A 27,196-nucleotide genomic window follows, 5' to 3' on the forward strand; every position below is an offset into this window, starting at 1 on the left:
ATTCAGATTGGAATATCAGAGCACGTATCCTGAATCGTTTGGTTTAGATTGGAACTCAGCAGGACTGTGAATCATTTGATTCAGATCAGAACTTCTGAGTGTGTATCATGAATCATTTGATTTAGATCTGTAGAGTGCGAGCTCACAAATCTTTTGATTCAGATTGGAACCAGCCAAGCGGGTTCATGAATCCTTTGATTCAGATCAGGATTTTGGAGCAGGTTCGTGGATCTTTTAAGATCGGGACTTTGAAGTGCATATTGTAAATTTTTTTTTTTACTTGTAAAAACACATCAAACTGTTGAGGCAGTACAGCTCTAAAAACAAAACACAGAAAACAACAAAGAGAAAGTGCACACAGATACAGAATTTACACCTTAAGAGGATAGAGATGCAGTTTTCTCTGCTTTAGGATTAACAGAACTATATAGTTTCCATGTACTTGTCTAGATCAGCTTTGAATAAAGAAAAGAGAGGTTTAGAGCCAGTCAATGTTTGTTTATGTATGCAAAATTCATCTAGCAGGAAACACAAATGAATTAAGTTATATTTTCCTACACTCCAGAAATGGTAGGGTTGTTTACTGCACCCAGTATCTGATTTAAACATACTGGATCGCTTGCTGTTGCTTAACATTTATTGAGTTAATTCTATAACAGCGTAACCAGTTGGGTTAAAATAGTACATTTCAATGGTTGATCAATGCAACTGAGTGATAAGTTAATATATGGTGCGCACTCCTCATCTTCATCATGTACTCTTCACTCGTGTGAGTGAGAGAGAAAGAGAGACACTGTTTAATTTAAAGCTAATAACACATGCTGCAATAAAATGTTCATTTGTTCATATTCATTTTACATATTTATTCAGTTAGAAATCATTTTAAAATCGTTTCAACATCAATTTCTTCATTCTGTATTCTGTAATATTTTTCACAAATCATGAAATAGCTAAAAACAAGTCTGCGCACACTGGGAATGATATTTCCTCAGATAAGCAGCAGGTAGTGTTCATGTTCCACACAGAACACAGTCAGTATGAGAGATGTGATGATGCTGATGTACTGACACTCTCTCACGCGTCTGTCTGTGTGATTCTCTTGCTTCTCCAGCTAAACTTCTGGAAGAGCGTAAGTTCTTCACCTGCTGTCCTGAAGGATGTTTGCTGTGAACTGAGCTTGTTATTTCCTTAATTGTCATTAGTTTGTGCCATTAGACTCATTGATACAGCATTGATTTATAGAAATAAAAGAGCGTTTGAGTGCATGCGCTGCAGTAGATTGATGTGCGGTGTTATGTTTTGCATGTCGATGGATCCTGTGTGTGTGTGTGTGTGTGTGTGTGAGTGTGCACGCCTCTGATTGGCTGTAACTGAACTCCCCCGTGTCATGTGACCCTCAGTGCCGCAGCCTCCCACAATCACCCATCAGTCACCGAAGGACTACATCGTAGATCCGCGCGAGAACATCGTCATCCACTGCGAGGCCAAAGGGAAACCGCATCCCAGGTGAGAAACCTGTCTGAGCTCGTCATTAATGATTTCATTCATAATACTATGATCAACGACTAAGACGAGACGAAGGAAAACACTACTGTGTTTACTATTATTAAAGGGATAGTTCACCAAAGATGAATATTCTGTCCTCATTTACTCATGCTCATGTCGTTCCACACCTGTATGAGTTTCTTTCTTCTGTTGAACACAAAACAACTTACTTTAAAGAATAATGGCAACCAAACAGCTGACGGTAGCCATTGACTTTCATAGTATGGAAAAACATTACTATTGAAGTGAATGGCTACCGTCATCGTTCTTTTGTGTTCAACAGAAGAGACTCATGCAGGTTTGAAACAACAGGGTGAGTAAATGATCACAGAATTTGTTTTTTGAGTGAACTATGCCTTTAACATCAAATAGTGTTGATGGAAAAAGAGGAGACTGAAATGTAGTTTTTAAAAATATATACTTTACCAAAATCTCTCTTTATGCCCATCAACAAAAAAAACACATTATAGACTTTTTAAGCTTTTCAGATGGCATTTTTATCAGGAATAATTAGGTATTATTAGTTTTTGTTTTATTAGCGTCTTGTTTTACTATTTGTCATTATGTAAATGATGGTAATTTAAATGATAAATATAATAAGTCAATAAACTAGACCATGCATGTGAGTTGACACGCTCTTAATTTGCCATAATCCTGATGAAATGACAACAGTGTAGATCAGTAATCACAAATGTAATCATCATTATCAGTTTAACCATCATGCAGCATGACTAAATGTGATTAAAAAGTGATATTTATGATGATAAAATATGATTGTAAAATATATGTAAATATAATATTTAAGTTTTTATTGACTAAAACAAGACTAAAAATGTCCAGTCTTTTGTCGACTGAAAAAACATGATAAGGTTGACTAAGTATTTGACATTTGACACAGGTAGCTGACAGAATTAACTCATGATTTGCCGTTCTCCTCGCCCTCAGCTTCTCATGGACCAGGAACGGGACGCATTTTGACATCGAAAAGGACCCTAAAGTCCTGATGAAGCCTCGCTCAGGGACGCTGGTGATGGACATCAGTGGAGGAGAGAGGGCCGAGGCGTACGAGGGCATCTATCAGTGCTCCGCTCACAACGAGCTGGGCACCGCCGTCTCCAGCAGCATCTTCATCCGCCAGTCCAGTACGTCACCTCAGTCACATCACAGCTTCCACAGTCTCATCTGCCTCTGTTTAACCGTCTTATCTCTCACTGTTCTGTGTCGTAAGACGTTCTCAGCATCCTCAGAGAGCTGATATTCGGAGGTAAAGCTCAACGTTTGACTGTGATGCATGCGACGGCTCAATCCTGCAGACGGATCCTCATAGTGTTTAGATCTCTCTCCTCAACACTTTCCACTCACCACTTCTCATCTCCGGTTGAAAAACCTGAGTTTAAAGGGATAGTTCACCCAATAATGAACATTTGCTGGTAATTTACTCACTCTCAAGCCATCCGAGATGTAGCTTACCTTTTTTTCTTCAGCAGAATAGTAAAGATGATTTTATATCTGAAATCTTTGGTGATTCATTGAATGCAGGTCAATAGGTACCGGCACTTTGAGAGTAAATAAAAAAGCATATCATGCAACACAGAATGAATCCCCATGGCTCCTTATGATATACCGAGGTCTTATGAAGCGAAGCGATCCGTTTATGCAAGAAACTGAACATTATTTACAGCATTATTACTGTAATCCAGAGCCTCAGACAAATGATCCGGAGTGATGTCTGGTTCATCATCTGTTGAATCAGTTCTTGTTGGTGAACTAGTTTAACCAGTTCATCAAATCAGACTTAACCGTCCAATCTTTTGTAATAATGCTGTAAATAATGTTCAGTTTCTTGCACAGACCAGTTGTTTCACTTCATAAGACCTCAGTAGATCATCAGGAGCCACATGTATTCATTTTGTGTTGCCTGATATGTATTTGTTTTTGTTTTTATCTTAAAGTGACGATAGCTGTTGACTTGCATATTATGAATCAAAGACCACGGTTTCAGCTAAAAATCTTCTTCACTGTTCTACTGAAGAAAACATTCTGAATGGCCTTAGAGTGAGTAAATTAATGGCAAATGTTCATTTTTGGGTGAACTGTCCCTTTAATCACTTTAAGTCAAGTGATCACTCCTGTTTCTGCAGGATCTCCTCTGTGGTCTAAAGAGAGAATCAGTCCAATGATTGCAGAGAAGGGACAGTCTTTAATTCTGCACTGCCGCCCCCCCGCCGGCCTCCCACCGCCCATCATATTCTGGATGGACAACAGTAAGTCAAATGAAAGTTCACCCTATTTTCTGCATGCATGTTATAAATGTTTTGATCTCGTAATATTGAGTTAAACTGGATCTTCAGTGTCAGTCTCCATCTGGTGATGTATGCTGGTCTTCTCCAATCATTTAGTGCTCCTAAGCCCCGCCCCAACTAAAGTGCCACGCCCACATCTCAACATCCAATCAGTGATTAACAGAACCAAGTCCCACCCTTTCTTTTCATCAATCCGTGACACTCAGATGTATGCCACAATACGGAAGAAAACATCTGATGCTATTTTCACTTAATTGGGACTTTCATAACAATAATGAAACTCATTAATATTACAGACTTTCGTATCAGCAGTAACCTTCTGGATTCACGAAAATCGTCTTACCTTAAGAAACTTCTCAAGAGAAATTCATACATCATTCATGACCCTAGACCACAAAACCAGTCAGAAGGGTCAGTTTTCTGAAATTGAGATTAATGCATGATCTGAAAGCTGAATAAATAATCTCTCCATTGATGTATGGTTTGTTATGATAGGACAATATTTGGCTGAGATACAACTATTTGAAAAAAATCCAAATCTAAATATTGAGAAAATCTCCTTTAAAGTTGTTCAAATGAAGTTCTTAGCAATGCATATTACTAATCAAAAATGAAGTTTTGATATATTTACGGTAGGAAATGTACAAAATATCTTCATGGAACATGATCTTAATATCCTAATTATTTTTGTCATAAAAGAGAAATGTATAATTTTGATCCATACAATGTATTGTTGGCTATTTCTACAGATATACCTGTGCTACTCATGACTGCTTTTGTGCTGCAGGGTCACATATATCCATTTATCCATACATAAATAGCATAAAAAACTAAGCGTGTACACTTCATAAGTATACTATACAAAAATTACACAAAACAAAAAAAACATTATACCAAAAATATCTATCAAAAATATTGTCAAAAACATTCCTCTAAAGAAACATAATCATCACGGATGTGTATTTTATACAACTTGTTTTGTGTGAAATATAATAATTTTGTTGATATTTTTGCATAATATTTGTATTTGTCATGAATGTTAGTGTACACACTTTTTATTTTATTGATGCATGTGTGTTGTAAGTCAACTTTATTAGATGCATTACGGTAAAAATACAAAGACCATGTGAATCAAAAACATTTTGTACTTTGCACTGAGGACTTTTTTTTTTTTTTACTTTTTGGCCTCTTAATAAAGTGTTTTTTGTGGGACATTTTCTACCAATATGTGTGATCTCCTCTCTTTGTTGAATGGAGTTTTTTGAGTTTAGGCATTAAAGTATTTCTTATCCTACCGACTTCTTCAGTATTTGCTACTAAAGAGAAGTTCTTAAGAAGTGCAATTGTTGAAAAAAGTCTTAAGAAGTTCTGTAATATTTTCTTAAGAATATTTAAAAACATTTTTAAGAAGAAAATGACTATGATTGTATTCTCAACAAAGACTTGCTGATAAACTCAAAGGCTGTGTTTTTGTACAAAATGTAAGAAAATAGCAGATAAGAAAAATGTTATTCTTTAGAGTCCTGATAAAAAAATTAAAAAAAGCTTATTTTACCAGCATGGTTTGTATTTGTCTTTACAATCTTTTAACCCTCATGAAAATCTGACAAAAATAAACTGTTATTCTTTTCAGTTCCACTTTCTGATGTTTCCTTTTCAAGTGTTGATGCTTTAAAAATGCTTGTTATTTCTCTGCATGCAGCTTGTTGATTTTGTAAAGCTGCACCAGAATAACCCTACAGAACCGGATCAGGTGTGTGATGTGTTTTAGAAGATGCTCGGTTCAGATCACACTCATGTCTGTCTGTGTCTGCGCAGATTTCCAGCGTCTGCCTCAGAGTCGGCGCGTGTCTCAGGCTCTGAACGGAGATCTCTACTTCTCCAATGTCCAGCCGGAGGACTCCAGGAGCGACTACATCTGCTACGCCCGCTTCCCGCACACGCAGACCATCCAGCAGAAGCAGCCCATCAGCGTCCGTGTGCTCGACAGTGAGTCTGCTGTGAATGAACGCTATTGAGCGGAGATGATGCTCGAGCGTCAGTAAAGCCCCCGAGCGAGCGTCCATTCATCACGCTAATGCACTGAGAAACAAAGAGAGCTCTTTGAGCTTGAGACACTTCTGTCTGCATGTCTTTGATTTGTGTTGTTGTTTTGTTGTGTTTCAGTGGATTCACTCAATGACACAGTGGCAGATTATTTCAATGACACTGATTTGTTTAGTGGTGAGTGATGGCGCCCCCTAGTGACCCTCCTTTAACCAACCCCTCGTCCTGCCGGTTAACCAACACCGGGTTTACTCTAACCTCACCTGTACTCCCACATTCACGCACAAATCCGTCTTTTATTAAAGCCCTGGTTTCCTGGACTAATCGATCTCAGATCTCTAATCGATCAAATCTTCTGCTTTAGAAACTCAATGATCTTTTATCAAACTTTGGGAAGTGTGTCTCTCTCTGTTTGTTCATCATCACCTCATTCTGAACTCTCTTTATCTTCCTGATTTCTGTTATTCCTGTGTTGCTTTCCATTTAGTTCTTCTTTCACATTTATTTGTACTTTTATTCAAAGCAGCTTCACAGAAAGGTTTGGATCATGAAGCTGTTTTCAGTCCAAGCTGAGCGTGTATGGCAGTAATATACCCGCATGCATTCAGTTAACCCTTGTGCTGTTCTAATTTGGTGTTTCTGGTCAAAAATGACTGGCTTTTCAAAAATTGCTCTCATTACGCTGTAGTATCGGTAAATCTTGGATTTCATCTTTTTGTCAACTCGTTTTCTTTCAATCAGCAAAGGTTTTGTATTTCTTTTTGGACTGGTTGATGATAGGATTCATTGATCTGATCTGATGTACCGCAGTCTTTGAGTGAAAAACAAAAAGCAAAAAACATTGCTTTGGGATAATTTGGGCAATATTCACTGAGAAACTGAGATCCCAGATCAATGGGGCCTGCAATCAATCAATTTCATAAAGAAATATAAAACCTGTGCTAATTGAAAGAAAACAAGCTGATAAAGCGATCGATTCTAATATTTGGCAAAAATGTAACACAACAAGAAATTTATAAGCATTTTTTTGTAGGTCGTCATTTTTTAAAAAATTTAAAATTGAAGAAAATATTTTTAAAATGTACAAAAATATAAATATAAAATAATTTTAGCGGGGGTTTGTTATTCTCTGTGTGAGCAAAGTCAGTGAGTTTTAAGTGACTAATAAAAATAAAATCCTCTCTGGGTCAAACGCAACATAAGGGTTAAAAGACAAAAGAAATGTTACAACTAATGACTGAATACAATATAAGGCTAATATTTGACAGTTTTGTATGTTGATCCAAATCTGGCGTCATTATGAAATATAAAATACTGCAGTAAATACAGTAGAAACTACTGTCGAGTGTGTAAGCAGCAGGAGTGTGTGTGTGTGTGTGACTGACTCGGGATCTCACTGAGAGTGTTTGGTTTCAGATAAACCCGCAGAAGAGCGAGTGCCGGTCTTCATGGTTCCCAGCGAGTCCGTCAGCTCTAAAATGGTTCTGAGAGGAGAGGTTCTAGAGATGGAGTGCATTGCTGACGGCCTGTGAGTTCAGATCCTCTCATCTGTGTTCACACCTTTGGTTTAAATGATTGTGAAATATGATTTTTATTTTGTACATATGCATTTCTGTAGCTCAAACAGTAGATGGTGGCAGATGGGTTCGATTCCCAGGGAATGCATGAACTACTGAAATGCAATGCATCTTTGTTTGCTTCGGATAAAACAGGGTCTCTGTGTTGACCTGTAATGTGCCTCATATTCCCGTTCAGTCCCACTCCTGTGGTCTCATGGGTTAAACGCAACGGTGAGATTCCCAGCGGACGGGCATCCTTCCTGAAATTCGATAAGACTCTGCGGATCACGGATGTGTCGGAGGCAGATGCTGGAGAATATCGCTGCATCGCCAAGAACCGGCTGGGCTCTGTTCACCACACCATCAGAGTCACGGTTAACGGTGAACACACAGTCCTGTCCAATACACTCCACAGACAGTCCTAATTCACATTAAAGCTCTGTTCTGTCCTCAACATCATCACTTACAGTCCTGTTTAAATTTGGAGGATGTTAAACTCAAGTCAGACTCTTTGATATTTTGATATTTTTCACTGAAGACAACCAATCGTATCTATATTGATGCTTTCTGAGAATCACTTTGAACAAAACTGACCGCCATTTAAATATTTAATAGAAGAAAACCAACCGATATTTAATTAACTGATATCTTAATTTAACAAAACAGACTGATATTTAAGTCTCTCAATAAAACAATACTGGCCAATATTTAAATAATTTAGAAAGATCTTAATTTAACAAAACAGACTATATTTAAATACCTTAAAATAATCAAATGAACCGATATTTAAATTTCTTAATAGAACGAAACCAACCAATATTTTAATCTCTCAATAGAATAAAACCATATTTAAAAAAATAGCTATATATTTAAATATCTTAATTTAACAAAACAGATTGATATTTTAAATCTCTTAATCGAATGGTACTGACCAAAATTTTCTTCTCTTAGTAGAAAAAATAAGCTACATTTAAATACCTTAAAAAATACAACTAACCAATATTTGATTCTCTTAGTACAACAAAACCAACCAACCGATATTTAAATATCTAAATTTAACAAAAATGGCTGATATTTAAATATTTAATAGAAGAAAACCAACCAATATTTAAATATTTTAATTTAACAAAAATCCAACTGATATGTAAATATCTTAATTTAACTAAACTGACCGATATTTAAATTTATATTTTTCAATTGAACAAAAAGTACCAATATTTTACTTTCTTAAAGGAACAAAACCAATCCACAGGTTCTTTTATAGATTATCATGTGTAATGTTGATGTGACTTCAGCACTAAAGGCTGTTGTGTTGATTGGCAGCGGCTCCGTACTGGATCAGCGCTCCCAGGAATCTGGTTCTGGCTCCGAAGGAGATGGGCAGCATCACGTGCCGGGCCGCCGGACACCCCAAACCCAGCATCCGCTGGCTGGTGAACGGTCTGCCCATCGAGGGTCAGTGACTGTGTGTTTGTGTGTGTGTGAGAGAGTAGCTTCAGCGCTCTGTGTGTGTGTGTGTGTGAGAGAGTAGCTTCAGCGCTCTGTGTGTGTGTGTGTGTGAGAGAGTAGCTTCAGCGCTCTGTGTGTGTGTGTGTGTGTGTGAGAGAGTAGTTTCAGCGCTCTGTGTGTGTGTGTGTGTGTGTGACGCTGTGTTGTTTGTGACAGATGCTCCTAAAGACTCCAGCAGGAGAGTGGAAGGAGACACACTCATATTCTCTGAGGTTCAGATGGGATCCAGCGCCGTTTACCAGTGTAACGCCTCCAACCAATACGGATACTTGCTGTCCAACGCATTCGTCAACGTACTGGGTGAGAAAATAAGAAATAATAAACACGTCTGTTCACGGGACAATCATGCTTTAGCCCAAAAAAATGACATTATATTAGAAATGAAGCCTGAAGTGTTTGGCACCATTAAGGTTTGCTGCATTCTGACATTATTTTTTGTGACAACAAAGCACTTAAACGCCAGTCCTGATTCATTTCATCTGAAAAAGAAATGTGATCTTATTGTCCTAAAATATTGCTAAAATATTAAATATAAAGTAAAAGTGGAAGTGATGATCATGTAATGTTGTTTATGTTCCAGCGGAGCCGCCCAGAGTCCTGACGCTGCCTAATATAGTCTATCAGGTCATTATAAACCAACCCGCGCTGCTGGAGTGTGTGACGTTCGGCTCGCCCGTCCCGACCATCACATGGTGTGTGTGTGTGTGTGTGTGTGTGTGAGAGACTGTTTACTGGAGCTTTTCATTTTAATTGGCCTTCATTAGAGAACTGCATTGTGGGCCGTCTCTCATGATTTACTTTAGCTGTGGAAATTGTGTACTGCAAATTTAAGGCCAGTTGTTATCGTTCTGTCCATATATAAACCACAATGCATGATGGGATTGCGTTCACCAGGTTTAAGGACAGCCGCTCCAGCATGTTGGAGGGAAATGCTTTTGTCTTCCATGAGAACGGAACGCTGGAGATCCAAATGTCTCAACCCATAAACAGCGGGAAATACACCTGTGTGGCCAGGAATAACCTCGGCACCTCGGAGAACCACGTCTACCTGGAGGTCAAAGGTGAGAGATTCAGCACTGTTCAGTAGTGTTGTTTTTGGCGGCCTGTTTTAATTTATTAAATAATATAATACAGATAATACAATTCTATTTAACCCAGTCAATATAGTATAAGTACCTAGTAGTATAGATGAAACCAAAATGTTCTTTTAGCCAAACCCATTTCAAACAAGGTTATCTTATTATATTATTGTTACCTTATAGACTCAAGAATACATCCATTCCAGACACGGAAGATGTGTGATCTGTGATCTGATTTGAATTTACAACATTTATTTTACCATCCAAACATGTTAGAAGTACACACACATCTCCCAAAGACGAACCCTGGCTGGCCGGCCATCGGTCCCTTTCTCAGTGTCAGACTTAACTTTGTTGTCGTCTTCTAAATAATGCCGTGAGTGGAAACAGAAATACTGCAAAATAATAATAATAACACGACTAAACGAGACGAAATAACGTTATAACATTTGGTTTCGTCTCGTTTTAGTCAACGAAAATGAACAGACATTTTAGCATAGTTTTTATTTTGTAAACCACATTTAGTCTCGTTTTGATTCGTCAACAATATTGCATTATATATTTAGTTATCGTCATCGTCACGTGACCAGCATTGACGTTTCGTCTCGTCTCGTTTTCGTCATGTGATAAAGGTTCCTTGGTGACAATATTTAGTCATAATTTTCGTTGACGAAAGCAACACTACTGTTCAGTCTCTAGATCAGGGCTTTTCAAACTATAAAAAAATTAAAAGAAAGAAAAACTAAGAATATAATAATAACTAAAACTAAAATATTAATAATAAAATAAAATTGATTTAAATAAATAAATTATAAAAACTACATTTCAATAAATAACAAAATATTAAAAACAGATTTAAATGAGTCATAAAAATTTATTAAAATAAATAAAATATTATTAAATAACTAAATAAGTAAAACAAATATTACAAATAAATTGTAAAATAATTATTTAAATAATAAATATTTTAAAAACAATGTTTTAACTTACAAAATACATTATAAAATATTATTTAAATAAATAATATATTGATTTATATAAATACATAATTGTTGATCATTTAAAATAAATAAATAAATGATTAAAGATGATATAAGTAATGATGATATAAATAAATAATGCTGTAACATGAAAATAAATAATGTAACAATATAAAATCATTTACAATATAACAATATAACAAATTTTCCAAATAACGTTTCATAAATAACATTTTTCCACTGCATAATTTTAGATTTATACATGAAAATATATAGCTGCCTTTTAAATTTTAGATTGGGGATAATTATATTTGGGGATCCTTGGCATCTTTAAAGGTCCCATGACATGCTGTTTTTTGGATGCTTTTATATAGGCCTAAGTGGTCCCTAGTACTGTATCTGAAGTCTCGTTCCCGAAATTCAGCCTGGGTGCAGAATTTCAGCCACTACGAGCCAGTCCCACAACGAGCTTTCCTTAGGACGAGCCATTTCTGTGTCTGTAGCTTTAAATGCTAATGAGAAGGAGAGAGGCGGGGCAAGGTGGAGGGTGGGTGTGGCCTGCAGCTTGCGGCCACGGTACCATGTGCTAATGTTGACAGTGGATGTATGGCAATGGCTCGTAGACACGCAGTCCTTCAAGCTTTTCAGTTTGACCCAGAATCTGATCCGGATGGAGAAGCACCGGATGAAGAAGTTGCAACTCAGCGGCTACAGCAGGACGTCTCTGAATGGTTAGTTTAAAATATTGTGTCTGGATACGGTCAGTGTTTCCCACACATAGACTTTACCTGGCCAAAACCACTGCATATAGTCGCTTTTTAGTGTAAGTTAGATGTATATTGATTTTATCAGACGATGTTGCGATTATAAATCAGGATTTAAGGAGTAAAGTGAGAGTGATTCAGGGTTAACGTATTATTAATGGGTCGTGTTTACTATTTATACTTGTTTTATGTATGACAACAGAAAATATGTAAATGTGAACAGCTTTATTGGGCATTCAGTTGTATTACAGTATGTGACAGTTCATAGAGTAGAACAGATCTGAAGTGCCAAAAAACAATGCTTCGCTCGTTTGCAAGCCATGATGTCTCTCGCTCGCCTCGCACAGTCGTAGCTCATTTTCTCATGGGCGGGCAAAGCAGAGAAAGGGGAGGTAACCTTTCCCCGTATGACGACATAAGGGGAAGATTCCAGATCGGGCCATCTGAGCTTTCATTTTCTCAAAGGAGAAGCAGGATACCCAGGACTCGGTTTACACCTATCGCCATTTCTAGCCACTGGGGGACCATAGGCAGGCTACGGGAACTCATATTAATGTTAAAAAACCTCATAAAGTGAAATTTTCATGCCATGGGACCTTTAAAATTGAAAGCCTCTGGTCTAAATAGTTCTGTCTAACCAGGAGAAAGTATTCTGAGTTGTGAGAGTGTTTCAGTGCGTGCTCATACTGCACTTTTAAAATTAACAGACATGGATATTGGTCTTAATGGCTCCAGTATCCCATCATGCATCGTGTTTAGAGGCTCCAGGCCTTAGCTTGCATGTTTTTCACTTTTCAAACGGCACTTAAGTGAATCTCTGAAGAGCACAACAGGAAGTGTGCTATATTAAGAGCATTAGGAAACGATCCATCGGTGGGTCATCAGACCTGATGAGAGATGGAAACGCATGATGAATGCTGCCTGTGTGATGATATCAGGGTCCAAACCTCTGGTTTGACTGGATGAGAGTGTGCTGAGGTTTGCTCATCTGTCTCTTCAGAGCCCACGAGGATCCTGAGGCCGCCAGAGTACCGGGTGGTCCAGAGGAACCAGGATGTGGTGTTCGAGTGTAAAGCCAAGCACGACCCGTCCCTCGTGCCCACCATGACCTGGCTGAAGGACGACGGAGAGCTGCCTGATGATGAGAGGTTTGAGAATCACACAATCACACACTGTCTGATCATGTCATAATTTGATGGTGTTTTCAGCTCTCAGCTCACTTCAACACATCTCACCATGCTTGAACCTTGTATTGGGTTCAGAATCCAGGTGCACTCGTTATTTTCCGGGTGAAGATTACGGACCAATGCAATCCACCAACAATTACACTATGAAAAAAAAAGTGGTAAAAATATGAATACTTCTCACACATTTTTTTTTTTATTATTTATTTTATTCCATCATTTTATTTAATTTTAATTTTATTTGTTTAAATATATTAACGTTTTTGGTCACACTTTATATTAGGTGGCCTTAACTACTATGTACTTACATAAAAACATAAGTACAATGTGTTCATATTGTATTGCAAAACTCTTTTGCTGCTATTGAGGTGGGATACGGGTAAGGTTAGGGACAGGTTTGGTGGCATGGGTAAGTTTAAGGGTGGGTTAAGATGTAAGGGATGGGTCAACAGTGTAATTATAAATGTAATTACAGAAATTATTTACAGATGCAACTACTTATAGGTATTTTAAAAAATATAAGTACAATGTGAAAACATGTATGTACACAATAAGTGCATTGTACCAAATTATTATTTTAAATGTAAGTACATAGTAGTTAAGGCCACTTAATATAAAGTGGGACCACGTTTTTAAACTTTATTTTTATATGCTGTGAAAATTATAACTCAAACCATTTTCTAATATTTATAAGACATTTTAAACAGAGCAAGTGTGGAAACAGCGAGATTATTTCTGCATTTAACTTTTTTTTTTTTTTGCATTTGCATTTAACCATGAAATATCCAAGTTATAATCGTATTATACATTCCATACTCTCATTCCACAACATTTCAGAGTGTTGAAACTTTGCGGGTGTGTTATGAGTCAAAATGAGAAAAAGTCATATCAACATAAGGCTAACCAGTATTTCTGACACAAATATTAGGTCAAATTGACCCGGAACATACATACATACAAGGGTTAAAGCCATCTGGTTGTATTTCCCTGAAATGAGCAACAAAATGTTTCATATTTTTGTCTTTCAAACACTTTCAGGTGAGTAACACTTTGAGTAATTGATTTAGTAGAAATGATGAGAAACATTGACAGGTGAAGTGTGCAGATTTGAATGTTTTTAGTCTTTAGAGTCTCTGCTGATGAAGCAGCTCTGAAGCATCAGCGCTAATGTACTGTGAGGAGCCAGTCTGAGGGTTTTGTGTCTGATAACAGGTTTAGAGTGGACTCGGACAGTCTGACCATCACAGATGTCACAGAGAGTGACGCAGGGACGTACATGTGTATCGTGAACACCACACTGGACCAGGACTCGGCCAGCGCTCAGCTCACGGTGGTCGGTGAGTGTCGAAGCTTTACTGCTGTTTGTGTTCAAACCGAGTGACTAGATCCAGTGTCTCTCTGGATTCATTCAGATACAAGGGATTTTATTGACAGAAAAGCAAATTAACATAATAATAATAATAAGTTTAACTAAATAGATAAATAAAAAATTATTTAAATAAATGTAACATTATTTAAATAAGTAAATCTAAATGAATTAAAATACAAATAGAAAAAAAAACTTGAAAATGGAGAAAAACATAATAGAAAACTAGGAGATAAATAAAAAGTAAAATAAATAATAAAATAATTTAAATAAAAAAATCTAAATTTGTTTGTTATAAATTAATGAATTAATAAATAACAGTTGATTTTAAATCAATAAATAAAAATAAAAAACAATATTTTAAAATATTAACAGAAAATCCAACTAAAAACAAGATTAAACTAAATAAATAATTGATTGAAAAAAATAATAAAAACAATTATTTAAGTAACAAGCAGCTGATTGAAATCAATAACTAAAATATAAATACAATATAAAAATGTATGAATAAAAATTAAAATAAATAATTAAAAGCAAATAAACATCGACAGAATAGTGCATTTTAGAATTACTTTAGCTAGAAGTGTGTAATTGTGTGTAAATTAACGCACCTCTTCCTCACTCCTCTAACCCCTCCCACTCAGAGGCCCCACCCACTCCCACAGTGATCTACGGTAAACACACAGCACATCCCATAATGCCCTGGGCTTGTGTGTGGTGAGGTTCATGGAGCATGCTGTTGTGTGATCACCTTGATCTGTCTTCTGATTTGGCTTTGGAATCGTTCTGTTGATTTCCACATGAAGGCACCTGTAGAGTTTGCATGACTCATCACGTGAATGCGCTTTCATTTGTGCTTGTGCAGACATGCAGCTGATGATGTCATCACGCAGCATGTGCTTGTCTGATCATGTGATCACGAGTTGATGAATTGATTCATGTTTTTGTTGACAAAAGCACTTAGCACTGCATGCTGTCATGAAAAAAGCGAAAAGGAAATTCAGGACTCTTTTCTCTGAGATCAACAAAATTGTCAAACCACCATCTCTACAGAAACTTCAGACATTTTTTATACAGTAGATTTACAGTATCTACCTATCTTTCTCTTTATTTGCTTCCCCAGAATTCTCTACTTCCCTGCTAGACTTTTTACTCACTAATATATCTGAGATTGCATGGCTGATTGTTAAATCAATTTCTGTAATTGTGTTGATATTGGATCAACTCAGCTTGATCCAGTACCAACACACAGTCAAAAACATTCTGCCTTATCTTTTTTACCTATCATCCACACGATAAACAGATCCCTTGCTACTGGACTGAAAATAGCTGCTGTAACCCCAGTGCTTGATAACACAGTCCTGAGTAACTGTAGACCCATCTCCAACCTCCCCTGTATGTCTATTAGAAAAGGGACAAATTTGTCTCATTTGGGCAAACTCAATCTGAGAACCATTTCAATCTGGTTTTCGTCCTCTTCAGAGTACATATACTGCTCTTTTAAGAGTAGTGAATGACCTTTGACTCTGGTGCCCTCATCTTTCTGCTCCTATGATCCAAGTGCAGCTTTTGATACTTTTTTCCATTCAGTATTCTATCTCAACTATCTGCTATTGGCAGATCTCTTTTCCCGTGGTGTACCTCAAGGTTCGGTTCTCGGTCCACTTCTGTTTATAATCTATATGCTTCCTCTTGGTTAGATCATTCAGCCTCATGGTCTGAACCTACATATTTATGCTGATGATGCTCAAATCTATCTTCCTGTACAGTCCAATTCTGTTTTTACTCCCATTTCCATCACTTCCTGCCTATGAGATCTCAAACCGTGGATGCTGAAATCTTCTTTAAACTGAACGCTAACAAAACAGATATTCATTTAGAAGGCCCTAAGGTAGCTCAAGAGACCAAGAGAGCTCAATGCGCTGCAACTTCAGAAAACACATGCAAATAGAAAAAGCACCAGCAAATCAAGAAAACATTATCAATTTGGCAGCAGGTGGAGCAAATGCTCACAACACAAACAAATAAAGAAACACGCTGCAAATCCTCACAACCAAATAAAGAATTGTATTTGCTGCACATTTATTTGTTTGGTTGTGTTGTGAGTATTTGCAGTGCGTTTCTTTATTTGTTTGTGTTGTGAGCATTTGCAGCGTGTGTTATCAAATTGACGAAGTTGTTTTCTTAATTTGCCAGTGTTTTTCTATTTGCAGCGCGTTGAGCTCTCTCGGCCACCGTACTAAATCCTTTATCTTATCTCAAAAAACATATTCATTCACATAATGATGGAGTTACAGTAAATTCTTCACCCACTGTGTGGAATCTTTGGGTATTATTTGTTTCCAAATTATGCTTTGAACTTCACATCTGCCAGTTTGTTAAATCACAAAGATGCCGAAACTGTTATCCATGCTTTGACCTTGCATCTGAACTATTGTACAGCAACTCTTTTTTTTGGTGCCAACCCACTAAAGCCCTTAATTGCTTGCAACTAGTTCAAAACTCTGCTGCTCGTGCCCTTACATTGAAAAAGAAATCAGCTCACATCACTCCCATCCTTCAGCACCGCACTGGCTCCTATTCTTTCTTTTCCTAGTTTTTAAGCCTGCCATTTAGGACCTTCATATCTTACAGAATTAATACACCCTTATGTTCCTGCCTGCACTCTTAGATTCAGTTCTGAGAATTAGTTTGAAATATCCAAGATGCTGGTAGGGTGTTCAGTATTTCAGCTCCTAATCTTTGAAATAAGCTGACTGAAAACATCTGTGCTGTCTCCTCACTCCAGACCTTTAAGACTGAACTAAATTCACTATATGTTATATTGATTGTTTCTTTTCGATTTTCATTTTGGTTATTGTCTTGTATGTTATGTGATCACCGTCTTACTGCCTGTTCACAGTGTTGTCTTGATTATATAACTATATTATATTATTTATAGAAATAAGATGTATTACTATATTATTATTTATTAGTGGTATTAAACTCTACAGAGCAGCCGGGAGCGCCTACGGATCTGGAGCTGACGGATCCGGGAGTGAGAAGTGTTCAGCTCACCTGGACACCTGGAGATGAACACAACAGCCCTATCAAGAGTACGACACACTTTTAAAGATCTTGACATTTCTGTTGGGTGTAAGGATGTGTTCTGAATGACCTTGTGTTCTTGCCACGTCAGAGTTTCTGATCCAGTATGAGGACACTCTCCACCAGAGCGGCGTGTGGCACAATCTGACTGAGGTTCCTGGAACCAAGACCACGGCTCACCTGAAGCTCTCTCCGTACGTCCACTACAGCTTCAGAGTGCTGGCGCTCAATAACGTGGGCTTCAGCCGTCCCAGCATGCCCTCACGCCAGTACAGGACCAGCCCCGCAGGTACGGCACACACCTGTTCATGCTCACACCAGTGTTTTACACGCATCCGCTCGTCTCTAACGCATCTCTAATACCTACAGCTCCTGACGAGAACCCCACTGAGGTCAAAGGTCACGGTGCCGAACACAATAATCTGGTCATCACATGGAAGGTGAGACGCTAATTATTAATAAACACCTCATATGATGATATAAATTATGTTAACCCATGATGCTCATTAGAGCCCTATGAATCCCTTTTATTTTTCCTTAATTCAGTTTTTGTTTAAATAAATTTTGGTGAAATACATTATTTTTTTGTTTAATTGAAATTATGATTTAACTTCATTAATAGTGTATTAATAGCACTTTATCAGTAGTTTAAAAAATAAATGTTTTAGGGCCTTGTTTCATTTTTCAAAAAGTGGTAATCAAATGAAGGCATAAAACATTAAGAATGTATTTAATCTTTTAAAATGTAATCAAATGTAAATGTAACAATTCCTTTCTTATCAAACAAAGTGGCACAACAGAGGTTTACTGTCAAAATTAAAAATTGTGACATTCCTGAAAAAAATTGAAATTGTAATTATTTTATTCTTATTCTTATTATTAATTTCAGAAGCACATCATGTTCAACCATTGTCTGTGTGTAACTGATGATAGTTTTCTCAAATTAATGGCTCTGTGGAGATTCTGTTGGATGCATGTAAACATGTTTGTGTTTGTGTTCGTGTTGGGCAGCCGCTGACGCCTCTGCAGGCCAACGGTCCCGGCCTGCAGTATAAGGTCATGTGGCGTCAGCAGGATATGGAGAAGGACTGGACGTCGGTCAGTGTGGCTAATGTCTCTAAGTTCGTTGTGTCGGGGACACCCACGTTTGTGCCGTACGAGGTGTCGGTTCAGGCGGTGAATGATTACGGTCCCGGACCCAAACCCAGTGCTGTGATTGGATACTCCGGAGAGGACTGTGAGTGATGCTTTCAGCGGTTCACACACCTTTATACGCTTGTCTAGCGGAACGCTGCTAATCCCAGAATGCATCTGTGCAGTTCCGTCGGCAGCTCCTAGTGATGTGCGGGTCCTGGTGCTGAACAGCACGCTGGCCGAGGTGCGCTGGAGCCCCGTTTCGTCTGAATCCGTGCGCGGGCGACTGCAGGGATATAAGGTACGGCTCTCCTCTCGTCATGTGACCCGCTGATACTCAAATTAAGATACTCACGATTAATCGAAGGTTATTTATAAACATAATTATGAAAACAAGATAATCAATGTAAAATGATTATTGAACCACATTCTGTTTCTCAATTCTCAAATTATTATTAATATTATTAATTTATCTAATTAAAATGTATTTTAAATTTATTTGTTTTCAGTTTAATTATATATCTTTTATAGATTTAATTAATACTTTAAATATTTTGAAACTATATATTTATTATATCTTCTGTTTAAAGTTGTAGTATTTTTTGTGTGTTTTTGTCTATTTATTTTTTATTACATTTTAGTTTTAGTTTATTTATTTTTAGTTATTTTTGTACTTTAACTTAAGCTAAACAAAACTGTGAAATGTTACCTTGACAACTAGCTGAAATAAAAGTTTAGTTTTTTAAATATTTTATTTCATTTCAGTTATTGTTTATTTCATTTTAAGTAATGAAATTGTGTTTTTTTTGTTTTAGTTTTATTTAGCTATAATAACCCTGATCCACTGTTCAAAAATAGTTTTTAAACATTCAGAAAATGCATGACTTCCAAACTCATTGAATAATCATCTCAGTATTGACCAACATAATCACGATTGTGATTTTTGTGGTAATTGAGCAGCTGTAATTCACATTCACATTTACCAAATTTACATAGAAATAAAATACATACATCTAAGTCTAATGACACACTCTTTAGGAAACATTAAAGTCATCTCAGTATTCATCACGCCCAGACTAATGCATGCTGGGAGGATATGGAGAGTAGGTGGAAGGTAGAAAGCCTTTAACGGAGGTTGCACTGTTGTCCGTGTGCAGGTGCATTACCATCGTGAGCGCAGTTTACACCGACACAACTCTCATCACGGCAAACATAGGACTGAGATCTTCAACCCCAACAAAACCAGCGGGAAACTGCCCGACCTGCTGCCCTACAGCGTCTACAGCCTGCATGTGACGGCCTTCAACGGCCGAGGAGAGGGTCCTGCCAGCGTCCTGCAGCGCTTCGAGACGCCCGAGGGCGGTAAGAGCAGCGCCAACATTTCTACAGCACCCAACAGAGGACACGATCAAAACTGTCTGCAGCGACACATACTTTTACATTACGACACATACTTTTACATTAAGGGCTGATATTTAAATCCATTTCCTGAGGCATTTTGACCTTTATAAAGGCAACTTTTCTATCCTTTTTAAATGCATGTGTCCCCATTCATTTACATTTTAATTTTTGTTTAATACATGTAATAAGAATAAGGCATTAAAGGGCTGTTACCAATCAAGTCAAATCAGACAAAATCCATCTTTGCACTCCAGGGTCGGCACAGAATCTGCATCTGAAGTGGCATTTAGATGGATCTTTACAACGGCATAAAAAATGTTCTAAATATATTAAATATAGAAAATAAAATTATATGAAATATGAAACTAAAACCATTAGTAGGTGGCAACAAGTCACTGTCTTAATGAGTGAGTCATTGATTGATTGATTCCTTCAAACAGCTGATTCCTTCAAGAACGAAGCAAGTGACTTAATGAAAGAGTCACTGAATCATTCACTGTTTCATTCAAGAACAAATCACCACTGTGTTGACTGGACATGCAAACCTTCTGTTTGGAATAAATCTTCTAAAGAACTTAGGCTATGTTTTAATCTATTTATTTATTAATCATGTACCACTGGATAAAGTATTTAAACTGGACTGTTGGACCTAAAGCTGTACAGAAGGCCACACAGGTGCTACTATCATTTAACACGGACGCTCTGTGTTTGTGTTCCAGTTCCCGGCGCGCCGTCCTTCTTCAAGGTTTCTGCTTTAGATCTGGACTCTCTGACGCTGGAGTGGGGTCCACCTCACGAGAGGAACGGCCGGCTGGCCGGATACACCTTCAAATATCAGACCGGTGAGAAAACCTGTGCAGTTTACTGCTGTAAGAGCCGTTCACACCAGGAACCGTAACTACACTGCCTGCCAATAAGAAAGACGCACAATCGAATGTTGATCTAATGGAGCTTATGCAGCATCACAACATTGATCTCTAGCAAGAGTTTCATTCATTTTTTGAGTTGACAGAGTTTTAGTATAAACTTTTTTAAGAGTTGCATTAATGTTTTTATTTCTTGTACTGAAAATAGTAGACATGGTTGTCTAAGCAATGAAAAGATGCACACTGCATCAGTTTGGATTAAAATAATTGTTCTGAAAGTGATTCCAGTGATATAACGGTTCCTCTGTTATTTATTGTTAGTGGTGGAGTGAACTTCAGTATTCACATAGAGTTAAAACTTCATAGTTACTGTTTTTGGTGTGAATGTGCCTTTATGCTTTAAAGTTTTCAAAAATGAAGTTTCCAGAATCTCTGCTATATTTTGAAGCTGTTTTAAACGTGGTACTGTGTCGTACGTGTATATTTGAGTGTTTGTCCTTGTTCATGTTGCTCGAGTCAGTTTGAAGCAGAACAAATGGTCTGTAAGCGTAGCTTATGATTGGGTAAAATAACGTGACCCCGCCCCTTTCCGCTCCTGTCCCGCCTCCAGTCGATAGCAAAAATGATTTGGGTCTGCTGGAGGAGCTGGATCTGCCGTCCAATCAGAGCAGCTTCACGCTGCACAACCTCCCTCACAGCACACGCTACAAGTTCTATATCAGTGCCAGAACGCAGAGAGGAGTCGGTCCTGCGCTCACCGAGGAGGCCGTCACCATCCTAGACAGAGGTACGTACACTAGATAGGGCGCACAGCTGTTTCTGTAGTGTGTGTCATTTTATGTGTTTCCTGTTTACTTTTCTACTTCGGCTTGTCTTTTGAATGCCTCATGTTTGTGGAGCTGTGTAAGACAGAGTCTCATCATACCTGCTTAGTTTACGACAGAAACGAGCTGCGTGTTGTCCGTGTTCATAGTGTTTACAGCAGGACTGATGTTCATATGTAGATTCTGGATCTGTGTGAACTCAGACACCCATGCAATCAGTGAAATATATAGTCTTTCAGCTGTGTTTGAGAGTGAATCTGTGTTTGTTTACACGTGAGCAGCTCATGATCCAGGGTTCTCAGTAAATGCAGCAAACTCATTCTCTGCTCATGCTGCAAGTTTAACATGCATTTGGGAACGCAGCGTGTGCCAGTAATGCTTTATTTTCACTTTGGCATAACAGATGATTACAGCATTTCAGTAGATTTGTAATGAAACATGTTTGTAAAACTGTCTCCCTGCTGTTTTCTGCCAAAATAAAAGCTTGATGGTTTAACACTAGCTAGTGAAGAAATTGATTTTGTTACCAAGTAAAATAGCTTATATACTTACTATGAAATTTTATTTTATTTTACAGTGCAATTTTATTACAATCGTCATTTATTTCTGTCTTGGAGATAACAATAATAATAATAATAATAATACTTTTTAAAAATGTAATAAAATAATAGTTCTTATTATTACTACACCATCCTGCATCATATTTGCTGAATGAAATCCCATACTTGTTTCTTACTAATTTTAGGGTACATGTCACATTTATGACATTATTTGATATTAATCTTGATTTCAAGGTTAGAAATATGGCCAGTGACACAAGAAAATGCAAACATGAATCAGGTGTTTTACTGCATCCAAAGTGAGACGGAGAATTATACATTTTGTGGGAAGAAAAATCTGATTTTGTAAAGTTTTTTGTAAAGTTAAATAATACATTTTCAATACTACTTTTTGTCAAACTTTTGGCATTTGACTGATTTTGTTGTTTTGATATGTGCATTAAAGCTGATGCATATAATTGGAAAGATTTTCATTCTTATTTTGCGAAAATAACTATGCGATGGAACGTTTTTTATTAATATTTTTAAACTCTGCATCAACAAATTAAGCAATATTAGGCTTTTTTTATTGCAAATCAGCAGATTTTTTTTTTAAGATGTAGGACTGTGCTGTTAATATATTAAAATTGCTTGGCTTCCCAAAAATTAATATCTCACTAAATCCTTTGAGAAACACTGTACAGTGTGTGTTTTCCTTCATGATTCATGGTTTGTTCTTTTTTAAGAACGAGAATAAATGCCATTCTTCTCTCCTGTAGTAGGGACATCATCACTTGCCCTGCCTCTACACGCTAACATCACATATTATTACGCTGTGCTTGGACCTCTTGTAAACAGCTCATGTCAGTGCGTCGTTGACACTCAGTGATCTGGAGGTCAGAGGTCACTGTGATGGGCTGATGATGTCTCTCTCTCTCTCTCCCAGCGCCGCCGGTCGCTCCAGCGTTTGGGAACGTCAGCTCATCCGTGAGCGAGGACGGAGCACTGATCAGTTGGGAATACTGGGGCCCTGAGAAACACCTTTATGTTGAATATATTATAGACAAGAGTAAGAATCCTGCATGGTTGTGTTGTGAGGATGATGATGGTGAAACGCTGAACATATACATTCCCATGAGTAGAGCTCCTGTAGTAACTAATACACAGTCATCTAACCCGCTGAACAGATCAACCTACACACTAGTTAGTGCTGGTTAGTGCTGGTGGTGACCCGTCTGTTCAGCAGGGTACACTGCAAAAAATAATGTTCTTACTTGGTATTTTTATCTTGTTTTCCAGTACAAATATCTAAACATTCTTATATCAAGAAGCATATTAAGAAGATAGAAAGTTTTGTTGTCTGAGAAATTGATCAAAATGAAATCATAAAAACATACATTTTCACTATGTTTTAAGAATAAACTCTTATGTAAATCAGTGTGAATGAAATATAAACAAACCCCTCGGTAAAAACCTTTAGAATATAGAGAGAAATAAAACTCAATTAAATAATTAAATAAAATAAACATTTACATTTGCATTTGGACATTTTATCTTTGGACATATTTCATCTGAAACACTTGACCATCACACTTGTGAAAACACAAGGGTTTTGCCTGCAGTGTCTCACCTAAAAACAACAACAACAAAAAGTGCACCAAGGGTTAGAAAATCCAGTTTTCCCTTTGAATTAAGTTTATTTTTCTGACCTCATTGGCAGATATTTGTTCTTGTTTTAAGTTTAAAAGCACTTAATTTTGAAAACATCTTAAAAGTCTTCTCTGATGTCATGGTACATCTATCTTATATACAGTACTGGAAAACAAGACAAAACCACTGAGGAAGAACATGAGTTTTGCAGAGTAGTTCTCCAAAGGGTCATAACAGTTTAGTTGTTTTGTAGATTACTGGAGAGCGGTGGTAGGTGGGTAGTCAGAATTAACCAGATTGACAGCAGGTGTCTAGAGCTAACTTACCCGTATTTGATTGTAAGGACGCTGAAGTGCTTCCTGTTGTGCTGGAAACCCTCAGGTGATGAAGACTGGCACAAAGAGAAGGTCAACGGCTCTCAGTTCCACGTTCTTAAGGGTTTGAAGAAAGGTTTGGCCTACAAGGTGCGTGTGGTGGCCCGGGGTCACGACGACCGAGCGGTCCATCACTCTGAGGAGCTGTTGGTTAAGGTCCCAGGTGAGGCTTCATCTCAGCCTCAAGGCCTTGTGGGATATTTGACGGCTGTAATGCATGACGGCCGTGGTGTTGAGATGTTGAAGCGCATGACACACGTCTGTATGTCCTGCATGATTCCGTCTGTGCTCATAATGTGGCTCAGTTGTGATTGTTTATTGATCGATCAGCATGATTGTATCCCATAATCAATACGAACTGCAAATGTGATTTTCTCATTCAGTATTTTAGAGTTGTTTTCCAGTACAAGTATTCTTACATTTACTTGAGATGCAAAATTATTATATTAAGTATTGTTTTCTGAAAAAATACATCATAATTGAGTTTATGCTGAAAGAAGAACAAAATCATTTTATTGTTCTTTCAGCATAAACTCAGTTCATTGTGATACATTTCTCAGAATGTCTGCATTGTGTCTCATGTAAATGTATCTTGATTTAAGAAAGTTCAGATGTTTGTACTGGAAAACGAGACAGATTTACTGATGAAGAGCATAATTTCTGCAGTGCCGGTCCAGTTTCCCTGTCCGTGTTTGTGTCTCATGACTGTGTTCACGGCGTCTGATCTTCTGTGACTCGTGGGATCGAGCTGGTTAAAGTTGAAGATCTGCACATTTCTCACGCTCTTCCTCCTCTTCCTCTTCCTCAGCGATGGTGAGTCCGCAGGTGGACATCGCCACTCAGGGCTGGTTCATCGGTCTGATGTCGGCCATCGCTCTGCTCATCCTCATCCTGCTCATCATCTGCTTCATCAAGAGGAACAAGGGCGGCAAATATCCAGGTGAGCATTATTTTATTATCACTGATATACTAGTATAGTCTTTCTTGTTATACTTTCTGTTTTCACTTTGATTTTAGTTCAAGTTTTTGTAGTTGTGTTGTTTTGTTTTTTTATGTGATTTTCTTTTTTATTAATTTCATTTTTGTTCACAAAAACAAAAATAAACCACTGAAAACTAGTAAAACAAGGAACAGGTACTGTCAGCACTGCTTATAAACAGTTTAAGTATCCTTATGACATACCAATACAATATAGAAATAGAAAAGAAGATTTAATATCTTCTGTCATTTGTTTCTCCACTAAATGAATCTTGACTGAAGAATGTTGAGATATTTGTGATGGAACTCAAGTCAGAATCCAGAGGAAGAGCATGTTTAATCTACATGTTAACTCTGATCCTCGTGGATGAGTGATGTGTTGTTTCAGTGATAAATGCCAGTGTGTGACTCTGATGTTTCTCTCAGTTAAAGAGAAGGAAGATGCTCACGGAGACCCGGAGATCCAGCCCATGAAGGAGGATGATATCACGTTTGGAGAGTACAGGTGAGAGAGCTCTGACCTGACCCCTTGACCTCTGACCCCTCAGGAGACTGACCCCACCGCACCAAACCCACCGATCCGAGACGGAGAGCAGACTAGAACTTCTTCTCCACGACGTCACCTTCTTCTTCTCCTTCGATGGATCTGATCCGGTCTGCTCTGCTGTTGGGGGTCTGATGCGGATCCTGTAGGACTCGATCAGCTTCTCGTCTCCAGAACGATCGGCATCAGTGAACTTGATGATCCAGCAGTGTGTTTACTGTATCAGAATATAGTTCTGCATCATCCAGAATAATCCTGCAGATGTTTGTTTATAATGACGTCGGATCAGAACTGAAGCTGCTGGTTTGCCATTCAAAGTCTCTTCCTGTGTTATTCTGCACGCGTGTGGGAGAGAGACGAGTGAACGCACTTTACTCCTGTATAGCAATATTCTTTTATATCCCCTGCTTTATTAAATGATTTCCTTTTATACGCTGATTTTGGACATTATTGCAGATGTTGATCTGTCCTCAGCACACAGTGATCATCATAACGTGAATCTGACTGCTGCTCTTCACTTGACACAAAACGGCATTTCAGACAAAAATATTTACATGAAATATTTAGAAATTACAATATAAATAAATGAAATTGTTACATTAATTTCCCCCAGAGATTTTAAATTTGTATTTCAAAAGTTTTCCAAGTGAAAATATTTTTAGATTGTCTTGTAAATGAAAAATTTATGCATTATTTTACTAGTTACTTGAAAAAAGTAATCTGATTACATAACTTGCGTTACTTGTAATGGATTACAAACAACAACGATCATGTCTTTACCTTGAATGCCGTGTAAAGGTCATTGCACACTGAGTCCGAAATTTTTGCGTGCGTTTTTTTGTACACCTCATCCTTTCCTATCCAAATGCATGCTATGGATGCGAAAACGCATAAAATCAAACCTGATCCGACGTGCAAAAATTTAACGTGCAAAGATTTCGGACTCCGTTTGCCAAATGTAAATGCAAAATATGAGTGGATTACGGGATCGTTTCATTCTTGAATGATAAGGCTATCCGAAACAAACTCACACTCAGCAGTAAAATACACGTTCATGAATCAGAGTTGACTCAGCTGTTCTGAATGAACACAGACTCATCAGATCCACATTACTGGTCTTAGTATGTGATGTTTAGTAGCTCTGAATCGCATCTGCTGTGACGCTCGCGCAGACTGAGTCACGATCAGAGCGCTCAGGAGTCGCTGGCGTTCGTTCCTCCTGTTTTGTTTAGTGCCGGTCGAATGTGGGAAGGTAAGCAGGAATCTGCATGCGAGAGGAGAAAAACACAACCATTCCAGGATCACACTTCACGTGAACCGCTAACACACGTCATCGCCAGACTGAGAACATGCAGTGAGAATGAATCACGGACAGAGTCAGGGGCCGTTCACACAGAACACGTCTTTCCATTCCAATGAGCTACTTTTCCATTGTTTTTCTATGTAAACACGTTCTAGATGGAC

At 37.7% G+C, this 27,196-nt stretch overlaps 1 protein-coding gene across 5 annotated transcripts in view; it reads left to right on the top strand.

Annotated features, from left to right (window-relative positions):
• nrcamb (neuronal cell adhesion molecule b) overlaps positions 1-27,196 on the top strand; it is a 79,101-nt gene that overhangs the window by 48,629 nt on the left and 3,276 nt on the right. The window contains exons 4-30 of one of the 5 annotated variants that reach the window (XM_079411870.1): positions 1,112-1,129; positions 1,401-1,506; positions 2,491-2,687; positions 3,687-3,809; positions 5,667-5,837; positions 6,015-6,071; positions 7,311-7,422; positions 7,650-7,834; positions 8,777-8,908; positions 9,119-9,262; positions 9,543-9,654; positions 9,857-10,023; positions 12,786-12,933; positions 14,182-14,306; positions 14,980-15,009; positions 17,329-17,430; positions 17,514-17,711; positions 17,792-17,862; positions 18,434-18,659; positions 18,742-18,857; positions 19,714-19,918; positions 20,677-20,799; positions 21,434-21,610; positions 23,133-23,255; positions 24,218-24,373; positions 25,019-25,150; positions 25,615-25,693. In XM_079411870.1, coding sequence (XP_079267996.1) covers positions 1,112-1,129; positions 1,401-1,506; positions 2,491-2,687; positions 3,687-3,809; positions 5,667-5,837; positions 6,015-6,071; positions 7,311-7,422; positions 7,650-7,834; positions 8,777-8,908; positions 9,119-9,262; positions 9,543-9,654; positions 9,857-10,023; positions 12,786-12,933; positions 14,182-14,306; positions 14,980-15,009; positions 17,329-17,430; positions 17,514-17,711; positions 17,792-17,862; positions 18,434-18,659; positions 18,742-18,857; positions 19,714-19,918; positions 20,677-20,799; positions 21,434-21,610; positions 23,133-23,255; positions 24,218-24,373; positions 25,019-25,150; positions 25,615-25,693 — 3,535 coding nt within the window. Of the gene's footprint in view, positions 1-1,111; positions 1,130-1,400; positions 1,507-2,490; positions 2,688-3,686; positions 3,810-5,666; positions 5,838-6,014; positions 6,072-7,310; positions 7,423-7,649; positions 7,835-8,776; positions 8,909-9,118; positions 9,263-9,542; positions 9,655-9,856; positions 10,024-12,785; positions 12,934-14,181; positions 14,307-14,979; positions 15,010-17,328; positions 17,431-17,513; positions 17,712-17,791; positions 17,863-18,433; positions 18,660-18,741; positions 18,858-19,713; positions 19,919-20,676; positions 20,800-21,433; positions 21,611-23,132; positions 23,256-24,217; positions 24,374-25,018; positions 25,151-25,614; positions 26,170-27,196 lie in introns of those variants that run through there. The other 4 variants (XM_079411868.1, XM_079411867.1, XM_079411866.1 and 1 more) reach the window with 4 other exon arrangements.

The sequence above is a fragment of the Barbus barbus genome (genome assembly GCF_936440315.1).
Source record: "Barbus barbus genome assembly, chromosome: 48".
Classification (NCBI taxonomy): Eukaryota; Metazoa; Chordata; class Actinopteri; order Cypriniformes; family Cyprinidae; genus Barbus; species Barbus barbus.